The 15,433-nt window shown below is 42.9% G+C and overlaps 1 protein-coding gene across 1 annotated transcript in view; it reads right to left on the reverse strand.

The window, feature by feature from the left end:
- LOC308186183 (neuronal acetylcholine receptor subunit alpha-7-like) overlaps positions 1–13,555 on the reverse strand; it is a 60,041-nt gene extending 46,486 nt beyond the window's left edge. The window contains exons 1-2 of the mRNA XM_080575212.1: positions 13,292–13,555; positions 13,090–13,193 (exon numbers count right to left, since the gene is read on the reverse strand). Of these exons, the coding sequence (XP_080431338.1) occupies positions 13,090–13,168 (79 nt within the window). The 5' untranslated portion in view covers positions 13,169–13,193; positions 13,292–13,555. The remainder of the gene's footprint in view (positions 1–13,089; positions 13,194–13,291) is intronic.
- Positions 13,556–15,433: the final 1,878 nt, after the last annotated feature.

Consider the following 15,433-nt stretch of genomic DNA (forward strand, 5'->3'; position numbering starts at 1 on the left):
TACTCTCTGAGTAACTTAAATTGGTTCTCTAAACTGTTCCTGCAATTTGCAGACATTTGGAAAGCACGAGACAATTAATCCATGGAAGAGATAAAGTCCCTTTATGGTTTTGTGAAAAGCTTTATGGATAGCAGGGGTATTCATGGACTATGTTCATCTCTTCAGTACCTCTCTAAATCTCCTCCTATACAGCTGCATGTGGAAAGAAGTCTGCAAAAAGCCCGTACTGTGATGTTCACTGATTGATCAACACGATCTATAAACTGCTACCAAATCTCTTGGGAATACAGGTTATAATGGGATTGCATCTTTCTTTCTAGGACGGAGCTGCTGAGAACTGCACTGCAAGGTAATCTGCCCAGGAACTATCTCTCTATTGCAGCATGCTACCATCTCCTCCCGCAGGAGGTGTAAGAAAATATGGGTCTCTCTAAATGCATTACCAAGAGATCGGGGAAAACCCCTGTGGAGGTATGGTGTCCTCTCTGCTGGATCAGTGAGTCCTGTGATGTGAAGGAAGAGCCTGTACCAAGGAAACAGAAGATGGCAGCCTCCCTATGGGCTCATTTCTGAAATGCCTCTGAACAGCTGTCTTTCTCCTCCTTCATTCCCTTACAACATGCTCGCCTTGAATTATTTCTGCTGGAGATAAAGCAAGACGCCTTGGTGTTATTTCACAGTCTGGGCTCTGCCTTTCTTTGCACACAGAGAGTCTGCATGTAAGATTTCATCATTGTTAAGTGCAGACATGTTGTAATGCCCCAGATAGGTTAGGCAGAGACACTAAGGGTGAAACATGGAATAACTGGATATCAAATAAACATCTGCAGAGCTTTAGTAGCTAAACAGCAGAGATTCTTCAGGGCAAATCTAGAAGCAAGAACATCCAGGTATTTGGATAACGTGTGGCTTAACAGCTACATGGGGAGAGGCATGTTTGATGTGGCTAGCACAGATGGTGTCTCATAGTGACTGTATGGTATCTATAAAGGGTTTTGAATTCTCTGAGATGTTGCAATTAAATTAGATCAAGCTGGTGCTGGATGATGTCAGCTCCAAGTCAGCAACTGTGTATGCTTAAGCTCAAGCTCAGAATGAACTCTTCATGTCTTGTTGCCAATGATGGCAAAGAGAGCTGCTTCAGTTGGCATGCATGCTTTGTGGTAACTTAAGACACACTGATCTTATTGCATCTCAGATATCTGTGAGTGCTGCAAAACTAAAGATAAATGTTTAAACAACCCCAAACCACTGCAAAGAGAGGAAAAAATAAATTAAAAAATAATAATTAAAAAATAAATAAAGAAAAAGACATAAACCTGACTAAAACTAGTGAAGCCATTTCACCTGACCTGTGTGCTGCACGTGGTTTGTTGGGTTGCACGGGTTTCCTCACTTAACATTTTGCTTGGCCTGACGAAGAAACAGAGCTCCTGACATGTGGCTGTGGGCTGACCACAGACCTCTTCCACTTTCCGTCTGCCTGGGTTCCTCTGGGCTTGACTTGTCTCTTCTGTGTTTGAGTGGCAGCCTGAAGTCCCCAGTGTGTCCTTGAACCTTCTGTGGGTTTGGGTTCAGATCTGGTTAAGAGTTTGTTGGGTCTGGAGGCTGTTCAGTGTTGTCTGGTAAGAATGGCTGTCAAAATTGCAGCTATCTCTGGTCAGACTGTCCATATGCTATCCCCAGGAAGGCCAGATGCTTCCTCCTTTCCTAAGAGTAGTGCTGTCATATCTTGGCTCATAGATCCTCCTGCTCTGCTTTGCATGCAGAGCTCCCTGAGCTCCAAGGCAAGAGCACAGCCTTGCCAGCTTCCCAGGTTTGCTCCAAAAGGGGTAAGCTTCTTGACCAAGCATCCGTGGTGTGGGCGATAGGTTGGCTTGCTATGTACAGTAAAGAATAAATATTAAAGCATAAATATTAACGAGAGAGTAAGTGGACTAACAGAGATTTCAAAGCTGGTCTGAGACATATTATTTGTGTTTATTGATCACTCCTCCTATTTTTAATGTATATTGTATATATACAAATGTTTATAAAATAATCCATGGATTTATTTTGATAATCTCTTGACTTTTTTGTCTATATTGTGCCAGCTTCTAGCTGAATGCTTTCTAGTTGTTGCTCATTTCTTTTGGCACAGGCCTGAGTCTTACACACAAGCTATTACTTCATTCATAGAAGTTTATGGTAGTTATTTGTACCTAAATAATTTCAGTTCAAATGTCATATTTTTCCTACGTCACTTTTCTTGACAGATATGCATGCTAATATGTTTCTGAATTACAAAACATGCCTTTATTTCTTCCTTTTTCAAAAACAGTTCATAGAAGTATTTGCATATAAACAGCACAGTAAGTTAAAGTCAACTGCGTATTCCTTATTCATCACTTTGTTGCTTTCACATATTTCGTCCCCTGCTACTTTCAGAAGGTGTCCAAAACTGCAGCAATATTGTGGCTGTGGTGTTTATTCAACATCCTTGCACTTTCTGCAGGTATTTAACACCAATTTTGGCAGGTTTTTTTTCCTCTTTTTTTCTTTGTATACTGTGTTTTTTTGTTGTTTTTTTGTTTGATTGATTGATTTTTTGCCACATTCCTTGTTTGGTTTTTGGGTGTTTATGTTTGGTTTGGTTTGTACTGTTTTGCAAAAGAAATTGAGTGGAGTTCTGGCCTTTTTTGAAAATCAGTGTCATTACACTGGTAGGTATTTTTATATTTCATTGTTCATTGCCTACAATGTCGGTGTGATTGGAACATTTACACAGCAAAAGCCATTAGGAAAACATTTGTGCAGCAGACCTAACTCCCAGAACTTTCACATACTTTCCTAACAACCTGCAAACTCTTCTGGAGTACCTCATCTTCTACTAGTTATTTTCTCTTTAGTTTATCGTTGCATGGTTACTGGGGTTTTAGCTATTTCTGAGTGAACGCAAATAGAATGATCACATGAAGATGCATACCGTACACTATTATGAATTATGGAGGAAGTAACGAAGTAGTATCAGAGAAAAAACAACATGCAACTTCACTGACATAAGTAATTAGAATGACAACAGCACTTGTTAAAATGTGGTATGTTCTACTGCTTTGGTAGCTATAAAAAAGCATCTGCCTAATTTTGTATATTTTGCAGATTTCTGAAAATGTAAAGCATGCCACTGTCATATGTCACTTAATCCCCAGAGACACAGATGTGTCCCATCCGCTTTTGTTCTTATGTGCAGCATTTTCACTTTTGTCTGTGGCTGCAAAAGCATTATTTCTTTCAATGTCCTTTGATTTAAAATGCACACCATCACACCTTCGGGGAAGAGTACTCACATGCTAGACAATGGAATCATATCAGCTGCCTCAACCCTCTGTGTGTTTGTGTGAGAGAGTACTGTGTATTTGAATAGGTCTGTCATTTAAAATCTCTTTTTAATCTTCTTCGCTTCTGGGTAATATTTGACTCTCATCTTCAGCTCTCGCTACGCAGATTGTTTTTGCATCTTACACTCAAAACTCGTTAGATATCCAGAGGAATGTGAGAAATGCCTGGTTCTCCTAAAAAAAAAAAAAAAAAAAAAAAAAAAGGACCTAATCTTCCTGATACTGGTCATTTCTGCTCTTTTATACCAGATAAAGAGCTCCCCGCAGAGATGGGTATTAAGGGGTATGTGAGGAAAGGTTTCAACTCAAAGACTTTAGGCACATGACAATATGCTAAAAAGAGTATATAGGCCATTATATAATGAAAGGATGGGATTATTTTTTTTCAGTGGTCCTGATGGCTTGGTGCAGATGTTTTAAAAGCTGAGATATGTGAGACATGCGTTAGGATATTAACAGTGGGATACCTCTCAAACTCATGGCAGTTATCTAAACTACCTCCTTGCTCCAGATCAGAAACATAACTGGCTGCAGCCAGAAAGGGAAAAAGGGAAAAAAAAAAAAGCTGTATTCTTAGTGTTATGCTAGTTTACATCAGCTCCGTGCAACACAAGTGTAGTTAATACAATCATAGATGTGGAGGAGCACAGGAAGAGGGAGTTGGTGCAGGGGTGAAGACTGGGACTCCCCTTGCCAAGACGTATTACAGAGAGCTGTGGTTGTGCAAAGGTGACTCCTGATGGCCTTCCAGAGATCACTGGGGTCAAGCGGTGGTGGACGCCAGTGGAAACAAATAAAATCATACAATAAGAGTGAGGCACTGGGGATACAGCCATCAGCGTGCTGGAACAGGCTTCTGAATTCCCAACTCACACTGGCTCACAGAGCAGCATCCTTCCACATCCCTTCACCTCGACACAGTTCAGTACCCAAGCCAGTAAATGAAGGGAAAACCCTCTTCAGGAAAGCACTATGTACCTCACTAATCGAGTGCTGCTAATAAGGTAGCCATGGCAATCTGCACCACATTCACAGATGTCTCTAAAAAGGAGCCCACTCAAGCCCACAAAATACCATTGCTACTGACCATAACCACTGCAACATGTTTGGGCACACAGAGTGGTTCATTTTCACAACACGATGGTTGTGTGCAACATTTTTCACTCTGACCTGTCCTCTGCATCATCCAGAGCAGTTAGATTGTCACTGTTGCTTCAGCAACATCACGTCAAGGCAATGGTTTTGAGGCAAGGTCCCTCTGTCACCCCTGAGCTGTGAAAAAAAAAAGGAACAACTTTCTCTGCCTAGTGGAGGTAAGTTTGTGACTAAGGAATAGCACCTGGGAGAGTGATGCCTGATTTTCATCTTTGCTTTCTTCACACCTTGGGAACTTTTTGTCATCCTGGGAGATCAACTCATTTTTCTCTTCTTCTTCTTCCAGGGTCCTGCTGATCCTGGATTGGGCTTATTCTATTTATATTGTGATATTTCTAGTGTAGGAAGTGGAGACTGAACCACTGGTTTGCACAATAAGCTGAATATGTCATTGCAGCCTCCAGCACTGTCATTATCTACAATGAGTTTAGAAAAAAAATCTCTTCCTAACTATCATCTCCTCAGCCCTCAGCAGATTTACTTATTTGTTTCCTTTTCTGAAATCATATTACACCTGCCTGTCCACCGAGGTCTTCCCAGATCTGAGCAATAAATGATGAACTTTTGCCCTTTCAGCCTGCAAACTGCACTTGCATAGCAATTCTAACGAGCAAAGGTACTGAGGATGCAAAAGGCAAATTCAGTGATGGCTTCTTCTGCCTTCTTCCTGCATCACTCAAGACTCAGCTGTGGCCTTGGAGCACAGTGGGAGGGCTGCACTGCCATGGGCAAGGGCACTAATGGTTGAAGTCAACATGGACCTGGGAATGTAGAGAAAGCTGCAAACTTGTGTTAGGACCCTGTGTCAGAAACTCAAATGGTGGATGACAAGAAACATGGTGTCAGGGCCCCATGAAAGGGATGTGGGCTTCCCTGCTGGGAATTTTGACAGCACCTTGAACAGATGCTCATTTCTCATCCTTTTCAGTGCTGCATGCCTGAACCAGGAAATATGAATATACATCTTTTCAAGATCCAAAATAGTTTACTGTGAGGGAACCAAAACTTACAGAAAACATCTGTGGATGAGAATCACCCCTGTTTTAAGCTGCACTGCTCAGGTTTCACTAGGCCAGGCTAAACTTGCTGCCCATCTACGTGAAAGATGCTGTATTGCTAGATAACTGGTTGTAGTTTGGAAGTTTGAGCAGCCAAAGTGGCTGCTGTCAAGCAGCTTTGCTGAGGAAAAGAAGCCTAACTCTTTAGTGGTCCAGGTCTTCAAAGGCAAAGGGAGCTGTAAATACAAGCATGAATATTCCTAGCGGGGAGTCTGAATCTATTTTTCGCTGAAGACAAAAGCTGCCTCTAGGAGTGTCTTGATGAGGGAAGTGGCTGATGCTTAGCAAATTAGACTTGTGACCAATCAAACAAGGGTCTGTGGAGATCTGACCTAGGACACTTGAAATTGTAAGATGTGCTTTGATTTGGCTCATTTCAGCACAGATTTGCTTTTGCTTATATCAAGTGGCTGAACTCAGGCTGTATCACGAAGGATATGGCTGTTTTCTTCCATACTCCGAGTGTCACAAGGTCTCAGTGGCACATGTGTGTTTATTAGCTTTGATCTGTCTCCATTTCCAGGATGGTAAATACTTTTGTCTTTCTCTCATGTCCTGTTTTTTAGGGGATCAACAGGGAGATGAAATATGTTGTTTTCATTGCTGCTTTCTGCCAACCAAAACTGCGTCAGCTGACTAACTCTGACTAAGAGAAATGAACTGCAGTGAAAATGAGGTACTCTCAGGCAATGTTGGTCTGGGAGCCTGATTTTGACATGATTTTATCTGCCGATTTTAAAGCCTTGGTAACCTCAATGTATTGTTCCTGAGTTATGTCAGTGCAATTGCGTGTCCAGGTGGAGCATGGCAGTCATCTTGTGATACAGTAGCAGACACCTGAACATGTTGGGATGCTCGATCTCTGAGAGACCACAACTAATTTGAAAAGCAGAAAGTGAAACTATGTATGCTGCCTTGCCTGCTCTCTTTCATGCCCCAGCATAAAGACTTCCTGAGTCTGTTAGGGCATTTTGACCTAAAGGGAAAACTATTTTCCCAGTTGGAAGGAGGCTTCCTCTGGGGAAGGATGGCTCCTCTCCTCACCCACGCACATGTTCCCAGTTAATCCATCCTTTCCATTAGCCTCATCTCTCATTGGCATTTTTAGCATATACGAAGTACTTCAACTTCTTATTGCAATATCAGCTAGAAGGTCCCCACGGAGGTCAGACACCTCTACTGTAGTAGACTTTGAACAGACACTTGGTGAGAAGGTGCTATATACTAAAATGGGCAAGAGGTGAGAGGGGAACTGAATATGTAATCATGAATGTAAGCATCAATATGACATCTGTTAGAAGGCTGGGAAGGCAACCTGGTCTGGAGAGGAGGGAAAAAATCTGCTTCACAGGTAGTTTGCAAGGATCTTGCAGCTTTCAAGCATGGCTAATGCTTTTCCTCTTAGCTTGGGGTGGGCTAGTGAAAATTTCATGGATAACCTGTGGTTCCTTCAACCCAGTGCCTGCTGAGGTGGAGAGAATCTGTAGCTCTGAGAGATGATTTTAGCTCTGTGGTTTGACAATCCCTGTTTACTGGAATGCATGAGCAAACCAGGCTTTTGTTTTGTTGGGAATCCATAAGTAGGTTGACTTTGGAGAGTGTTTTTTAATTAGCTTTCTAGCTGACAGCTGTGGAAACAAGCCATTGTAACAAATTGTTATTACAATTATTACAAAGACAGACGTCCAGTAATTTGCCCTGTATCATTCATGTCTGTCTAAGCAAGCTTGTGTGAGGGGATTCTTCCTCTCCAGCATGGGGTTGCCTGTGGAGTGTCTGACCTACTAAATTCTTGGTCTCTTCTATAATTTGGGGATGAAGCCTAAACAAGAATGGATACAATTCAAAGTCACTGCCTGGGTGAAAGCTGAAGCACTGACAACAGAAAACCATCTAACAAATAGTTTTATAATTTTTTCTCTCTTCTTGCTGTTCTTACAGCTGCTCCTTCTCAAGCTAGATATCAGTGTGCTGATGACTTTTCTAAAGTGGAACAATGTTCAGAAGATATACCCCTTCACGTGTCATGACCTCCTCTGCCACTTTGCAGGCTCAGGGCAAGAAAGTTCTTCAAAAAGAACAAAGGATGGGTAAGAACTGTAGAATGTGTTTTCTACATCATTATACAACAACAACAACAAAAAAGTTTTTTTCTTTTTTTCCCTAAACCTACTCAGAGATGAAAACAATAAGTAGCATCCTACTCTACAGCCAGCCTATATTCAGCATCAGTGGGGCCCACTGTATGACACACAGTTAGCTTTGTACCTAACGAAGCCTCCCTAGCACAACTGAAGACACCGACCCTATGGAGTGAGTCCAGTGGGTGTCACCGAGAGGAAGGGCTGCTGGAGCACAGCACATCCAGTGAGAGGTGGAGTGAAATTGGCTTTGTGATGAGAAGTCAACAGGGAGCTCTTCTGGCTGCCCTCATCTCTTGCAGGGGAGGGCTGTATGATGATGGAGTCAGACTCTCCTGTGAGGTGCTCAGGCACAGCACCAATCAGACAGAAGTCACATCATGGGGCTTTTCCAGGAGACCAGTGCAGCCTTTTTTCTCTGAAAGATGCTCACCATAAAGGAGGCCACCATCCCTGAAAATCTTTCCAGACTGACTGCACTAGGATCAACTTAATTGAGCTCCTCTGAGAAGGGGTATTAGACTGGGCAACCTTTGGAGGTCCCTTTCAGCTGAATTATTCTATAAGTCTGTAATCTACAAGTCTATTACTCTATAGATCAAATCCTCTTACTCCAACAGCCACAAATATATCTTTTCCAATTTACAGATTATATTTTTTCTCTTGCCATTGTGGAGATCAAAGTGACCTAGAAACTTTTTTACATAGTCACAGTTGAAGTTCAGGGAACACAGGGCACAGTTTTGTCAAACCAACCTGCAAATTATGGCTTTAGGTTGTTTAAGCAACAACAGACTTCCCACCTACCATTATATGGTCTTCAAATTACCTGCTAATAAGAATATCATTGTTCCCTGTCTGTGGTCAAAGGGAGGAGAACACAGTCCCTCTTGTCCTAAGTGGTGGCGTAAGACAGAAGACTTAATGTGCCTCTAAGAGGGAAGGAGGAAGGATGAACTCCTCCCTATCCTCAATGTGAAATGAGATCTCAAGCCTACACTTTCCCTCTAAGTCCTTTGTTTGTCCAAATCTATGCTGCGTTAAAGAGATAAGTAGGGACTTTGGCTTTCTCTGTTAACTAACCTGTCCTCATGCAACATCCTGGAAGACAATAAGGACTGTAGACATCTATTTCTGGAAGTCAGTAAGTACTGCAGACATCCATTTTAGTTCTCTGGTAAACACAGTTTCTCTTAGCTGAGAAAGGCCAGTAGATAGCAAGGCAGGACAGGGTCACCTGCATCTCGCTGTTGACAAGCATAAGTACTCATGCTCATTATGTTATTTTTCTATTGCAATTCACTGACTTAATTGTGAGCCATAGGCAGGAAGACTGTTATTTCCACTTACATCATCTGGTTCAGGTCTCTGCCCTGTTACCAGCAGCTTTGCTCAACACAGAAAGTACTTGATAAGCAACACATTTTCTTCAAGCTATATTTGCTCAGCAATAAACTCCTGCCTACCTGTTTCACTCCCTTGGGTGCTGCTGATTGCCAATGCTAGCTCTACCTGTCTAAGGCAGCTCTGCTCTCTTCCTTTATTAGATTACGCAGGCAGTAGGTATCCCTGAACAACCATGCCAGGAGTGATGCAAAGGTTTTGATCTACTTTAATCACACCCTAGAGCTGGAGAAACTTTCTCTCTCCCTCCTTGATTACCACATACAACATCCAATACGTTACTGCTATCACTAACTGATCCTCTCCTCCACCCCTCTTTAGAGAACAAACCAGAGGGAGAAAAAAAGGTCTGGATCCCTCTTTAGAACCTGAATCTTTTGCCTAAAATGGGAATTTCTGCTCTGAGGTCATCAGATGTCCTCCTGTGCTGGAGCAAGGCTGAATGCTCTTGAGGCACCATCGGTCATTCTCCCAAAGAACACGTAGAAGATACTTTCTTGTACACTGTACCAACTGCTGGAATGATGCAACTCAGAGAGGATCATCTCAGAAGATCTGGGGAACTGGGCTGAATGTGACATTCAGATCTCAAATTAAGAGCATGAAAAACTCTAAATAATCTGATTTTAATACCTGGTTCTAGTTGGGTAAATTATGAGATCTAAAGTCAAAGATCTTCCACTGACCATCCAAACTACCATGAAAATACACCATATTCTGTTAAGGTTCAGGACTTCTTGCATCTATTCAAAAATGTCTCCTTGGGCTAAACCAGTTTGATCTTCACAGCTCACAGCTCTTCATCAGCCCTATGCAACTTAGGCCCAAAGTTTAGACTTCATATATAAACATTTAAATACCAGCCTTGATTGCTCCTGCTACAGAGATCTCTAAACTCCCTTCACTTCCATTTAACTAGTTCACATTAACGAAATTGTAGCTTGGCAGCAGAATCTGGCCTTTTGAGACTGTCTTGCCAATGATTTTGCTGCTGCAGAAACAGCACCTGCTTACATGGAAGTGAACCAAAACCAGTATCCTAGTGAGGATTTGCTCCTAGAGATCACCAGCTGTTTTCTGATGTGATCACCAGAGCTCATCTAAATCAGAAGAGCCATGAGAAACCAAAAAAGGGGTACAGCATAAGAATTCCACTCTGTACTGCAAGTGAGACAAAGAAAAGCTGTTTTTTTTTTGCACCAGCTCAGTAAGCCAAGTCAGGTTAAATTACTTCATCATTTACATCTTTTGGTGGTAATCTTGTTTGCAGCATCCTCTGCCATAGGTTTTGTCCAACCCAGCTTAGCCCTTCATTCCCACAGGATTGCAGGGTATGAGCTCAACCCTTACTTTGTCTTTGCCTTGGCTGAGCTTTTCAAAACACACAGCCAGAGTAGGGCCCTGATGTCAGCCTGCACTGAGCAAAGAAACTAAGAGGTCTGACTCTGCTCTGTGTGGTGTGTGTGGCACTTTTATGCCTTCACTTTAAAAAAATGTACATAAAAGTACAGTAATTAAAATACACGGGTTAGCTGGAGACTTTCAGCTCAATGTGTAGCAAAGCATGTGTTTAACTCCTGGGTTGTTCAAAGCCAGCAGGTGCCCAAGCACTGCGCTGAAGGTAATGCTCCTCGGGGAGGCTAGGTGCCTGTATGGTCAGTTAGGTACATTTCTTGGGAGGAGAACTCCTTTACAAAGCCATTTACAGCCTGGCTCCTCAACTGTGCCATGCCTGAGGAAAGCAGAAGGGTCTGATCCCTCGCTTCCCATCCTTCTCTAGAACAAGGTTTTCTAGTCACTCTGCTTGAGATTACTACGAACCTGATGGACTTACAGAGGACTTCCATCCTCTGGATGCTCCTTCAGGAAGCTGATGACCGGTTTGCCTAATTTCACTAGGGCACATATCCCAAGAAAGCATCACTAGCTCCAGGTGCTTTGGGAAGGAGGGATGCAGCGACCTAACAAGAAGGACACAGCTCCCAGCAGTAGCACAAGCAGAGCCAGGATGAGGTTGCTGAAATGAAAATTCATGGGGGAGGAAAAAAAAAAAAAAAAAGAGTTCTTGTGTCTTTCTGGTTGTTTTGTATTTTGTATTTTTTTTCTAGTCCTTTTAACAACTTCCCTGTCAATCAGCCTTACAGGAATTTTCAGTAGTTGAGAAACTGCTATGAATTCTGTTGAAACAACTCAGCACTACCTGAGAGTGATGTTAGCTATGACAGGCTTGCTGTGAATTCCACGAGTAGTCTTGTGGGAGTTCATTTGAAGCTTACTACTAAGAAGGCTCCACTATTGACACCATGTTAAGATCATCTTTATTTTTCTTCTGTTCTGCCCCAACTGCCCAATTTCTGTGGATTTTCTCTTTTCTAGAAATAAAAAACATATATACCCATAGAGCAGAGGGTAAATATGGAGCACCTTCATTACAGGTTCATTTTATTCTGTATTAGCTGTTGTCTATAAAAGCATATACTTGTAAACTTCTGGTAAAAGCACCTAACAAAAAATCCTCTGAATTATTTATAAAGCTGTTTGAGTCTTCATGTGCTACTCAGAGAAACTGAACATCCTCCTTGGTGAATTAGTGATTACTCAGTATTCAAAAGGCCACATTTTAAGTGTTTGAAATAGGACTGCACGTAAGCTGAGTTATATCAATAACTAGCAGCCATCACTTCGATGTTAGTTCAGCTCTGAAGTAGCACAGAAATGTCTTACCAACAAAGATAACAAGGTTCTTAATTAAAATGGGGGGGAGGGGGGGAGGTGGCAAAATTTTCTGCAATACCACTGCTACATCAGGCAACTGAAATGTGGAGCTGTAATAATGACATGCATAGTTGTTTTGAGGGTTCAGATAAACTAATGAAGAATTGTCAGGGTGACTTGTATAGTCCAGTGCAACAACACAAATATGTAACTTTCCAGTGCACCTGCATGTCTGAAGTATGTGGACTACATTCTCTGTTTTAAAAGGCAATCCTCCTTTCTCTATGTAGAAACCATGGGTAACATAACATGGTCCAACACACCTGCAATACTCAATTTTAAAATTTGTATTTGCTGCAGGCAGGAATGTTTCACATAAAAAGCTGTTAGGGAGCAATAACAGTGTATTTTGTGTAAAACCCAGAATATCTTTCAGGACTATGGCTATTTCAATCTCCCTTCTCATTGAAAAAATCTTTGTCATTAGCCCTGCATTCCTCCATGTTTCAAAAGAGTCACACAGGTACTAGTTTTGTTTGTAACATGACAAAACTTCAGAAGACAGCTTGGTCACATATGACAGCTTAGACTACAGCAGCCCATTAATATTTTTATTAGATATTTCCAGCTTACACCTGTCACTGCCTGGAAGGACTCTTTTTAAACAAACTCAAAGGTAGAAGAGAAAAACATTAAACCACAAATAGTAAAGTCATATGTTTATGCACCTGCATATCTTACCAAATAATGCACAGAAAGTAAACAGTTACTAATTTTCTTCTGGTCATATTTTCTTTGTAGAACAACATAATTTCAGCATCACACCTACAGGGTTCTCACAGCCATCCTGTCCAGTCTGGAGTTATAACTTCTCATTCCCAAAATAAACAGTGATAGAATAAAATTATAAAGGAGAGAAAGAATATTTTCCTCTCCAAATGCAATCATTTCTATTCATTTCTGAAAGTGAAAATGGCTCAGCTTTCATTAAAAAAGCATACCTTTTCCCTTCTTAAGAAAAGGTGCACAGTAGTGTAAGATACACAGACTTAATCAAACTTATTACAAAACTTTTCTTAACTTCAGTACTGCATTCTGATGAAGTTTAAACTACATGCAGATACAAGTCCTGAAAAAGAGCTGGGGTGAGTGTGACTGGCGTTTATGAAAGAAATAAAAAGAAAAAAAAATAAAGGGGGGGGGGCGGGGGGCGGAATGGACAACCAAAGATGAACTTACCTTTAAAGAAAGACAGGAAGAAGGATGCCCAGAGGCATAGTCCAGAGTAAAAAAATCCCAAGCACTTTTCTGTGAGCATTGTCGAAACTGGCTGGCTATCGCTCCTGAGCAGAAGGTGAAATAGGATCAAGTCTTGGCAAGAGCCTGTAATGACTGATGTATTTGGCAATTACAGTAATAAGGCACCAAACCAGCTTCCTACCAGGAGAGAGAAGAGTATTTGCCTGTGTGCTTCTCCGGTCCCCAGGAGCCAAATCAGCTCAGTGCTGGGTCAGTAAATCCAAACACAAAGGAGCTGGCTACTTTGCTTGGGACTCACATTCCCAGGCACTCTGAGCCTTTCCTTGATCAGAAGCAAATGCCAGCAATCCCCGCACACAGCTGTGTGTGTGTTGCAAGGAGGGGGAGCAGTGCTGCCTGGGAGATGCTTTCCATATCCCCAGATTGTACCTAACTCGAGACAGCACGTCTGCAGCACTTCCAGTGCTTGCACTCGAGTGCCTCTAGAGCTGCTTCCCAGAAAAATGAGTTTGTGTCCCTCTCTGCTCTCTCTCAGCTACCAGTGTGACTTGCAGCATGCACCTGTGGCATGGTGTCCCTGCAATCCACCTGCCCTTTCTCACAGGAGAAATGGTCCAGGTGCAGAAGCTGGGGATAGTGACCCTGGACTGTCTCATGCCCTCTTCAATTTTCCCCTTTCCTATGAGCACATCCACCGAAGGCAGGCAGCTGCCCTCAGTGCCCCTTCCCCAGCTGCCCACTGCTTCTGGCTCTGCACTGGGGAGTTTTGCACACATTGTGGCTCCCCTGGGACAGTTCCTCTATTTCTCCACTTCACTTGGTCAGGACAGAGAAGCATCTTGTAGTTCTTGGGCAATTTTGCCAGCCTGTGGTCTGCGCTAGATTTCAGCAGTCACTGCCTTCATCCTGGCTTGCTTGGGGGTAGGAAGGTTGTCTTGCACTTTTCTGCCCATTTTAACCAATACCACCTGGACATTGTGGCTGAGATTGAGATTTGTGCCCCCTGTCCTCAATTCTACTCTGGGGCGACGAGTCTCTCCTGAATGCACACCCAGTCCCTGCTTGTCTCTGCCCACCTCTGAATTGTATTAGGTTTGGGATGCAGATGGAAAGGAAGAGGGTTACATCTTCCATGCTTTGTGTTGCCTAGACGAAAAGAGCAGTTGCACCCGCATATGTAGCTGTCTGTTAGCACTCTGTCCCCTTTTCTTCTGTCCAGCAGACCTCCTAAGAAAATCCCACACTGACACCTCAAAGCAATACAGCTCTTTCATATCCTAGAGTAAGGCATGGCAGGGATATGCAGATGTAGAGATTTCCATTGGGCACATTTGGACTACCCATAAAGACAGATAACAGGAGCCTCCAGGGCCTGCCTTAATTAAAGACCTCACCTATTCACTAAGCTCTCTGCTGGTACTGAATGACTTACACAAAACACAGCCTACCCCTTAGTGCTACACCTGTAACTAGGATGGGATTTGTCAGAGAGTAAAAGGATCAAAGAATTGATCCTTTTGAATTGAGGTTGGAAGGGATCTCTGGAGGTCATCAGGTAAAAAATCCCTGCCCAATCAGGACCACCCAGACCATGTTGCTGAGTATCATATCCAGATGAGTTTTGAAGGAGGGAGACTCCACAGCCTCTCTGGGCAACCTGTGCAAGTGCTGGGTCACTGGCACAGTAAAGAAGTTCATAGAATCATCAAGTCTGGAAAAAGACCTTGAAGATCACCAAGTTCTTGCTGACATGCAAGAGGAACCTCTTGAGTTCCTGTTTTCGCCCATTGCATACTGCCCTGGCACTGGGCACCACTAAAAAGAACCTGGCTCCACCCATTCTGCACATTACTTTCAGGTATTTACTGATGTTGATCAGATCCCCCCGAGTTTTGTTTTCTGCAGGCTGAACAGTCCCAGCTCTCTCAGCCTTTCCTCAGAGGAGGGGTGCTCCAGGCTCTTCATCACCTAAGTGGCCCTATGTTGACAACACCCAGTGTGACCATATCTCACACTGGGGAGTCCAGTACTGGACACAGTACTTAAGTGTGGAGTGCTGGGCAGAGGGGAAGGATAGCCTCCCTTAACCTGTTGGCAATGCTTTGCTTAATGCAACCCAGGACACGATTAGCATTCCCTGTAGCAAGGGCTGATTTGTGGCTCATATTCGATGTGGGGTCCACTAGTACTCCAGGAAGTTCTTTGCAAAGCTATTCTCTGGCTGGGCAACCCCAGCAACTGCTGGTGCCTGGGGCTGTTCCTCACCAGGTGCAGAGATCTGCCTTTCCCCCTGTTGACCTGCTCGGGGTTCCTGTGTGGGCAG

This window comes from Anser brachyrhynchus, assembly GCF_964034855.1.
Source record: "Anser brachyrhynchus genome assembly, chromosome: Z".
NCBI lineage: Eukaryota > Metazoa > Chordata > Aves > Anseriformes > Anatidae > Anser > Anser brachyrhynchus.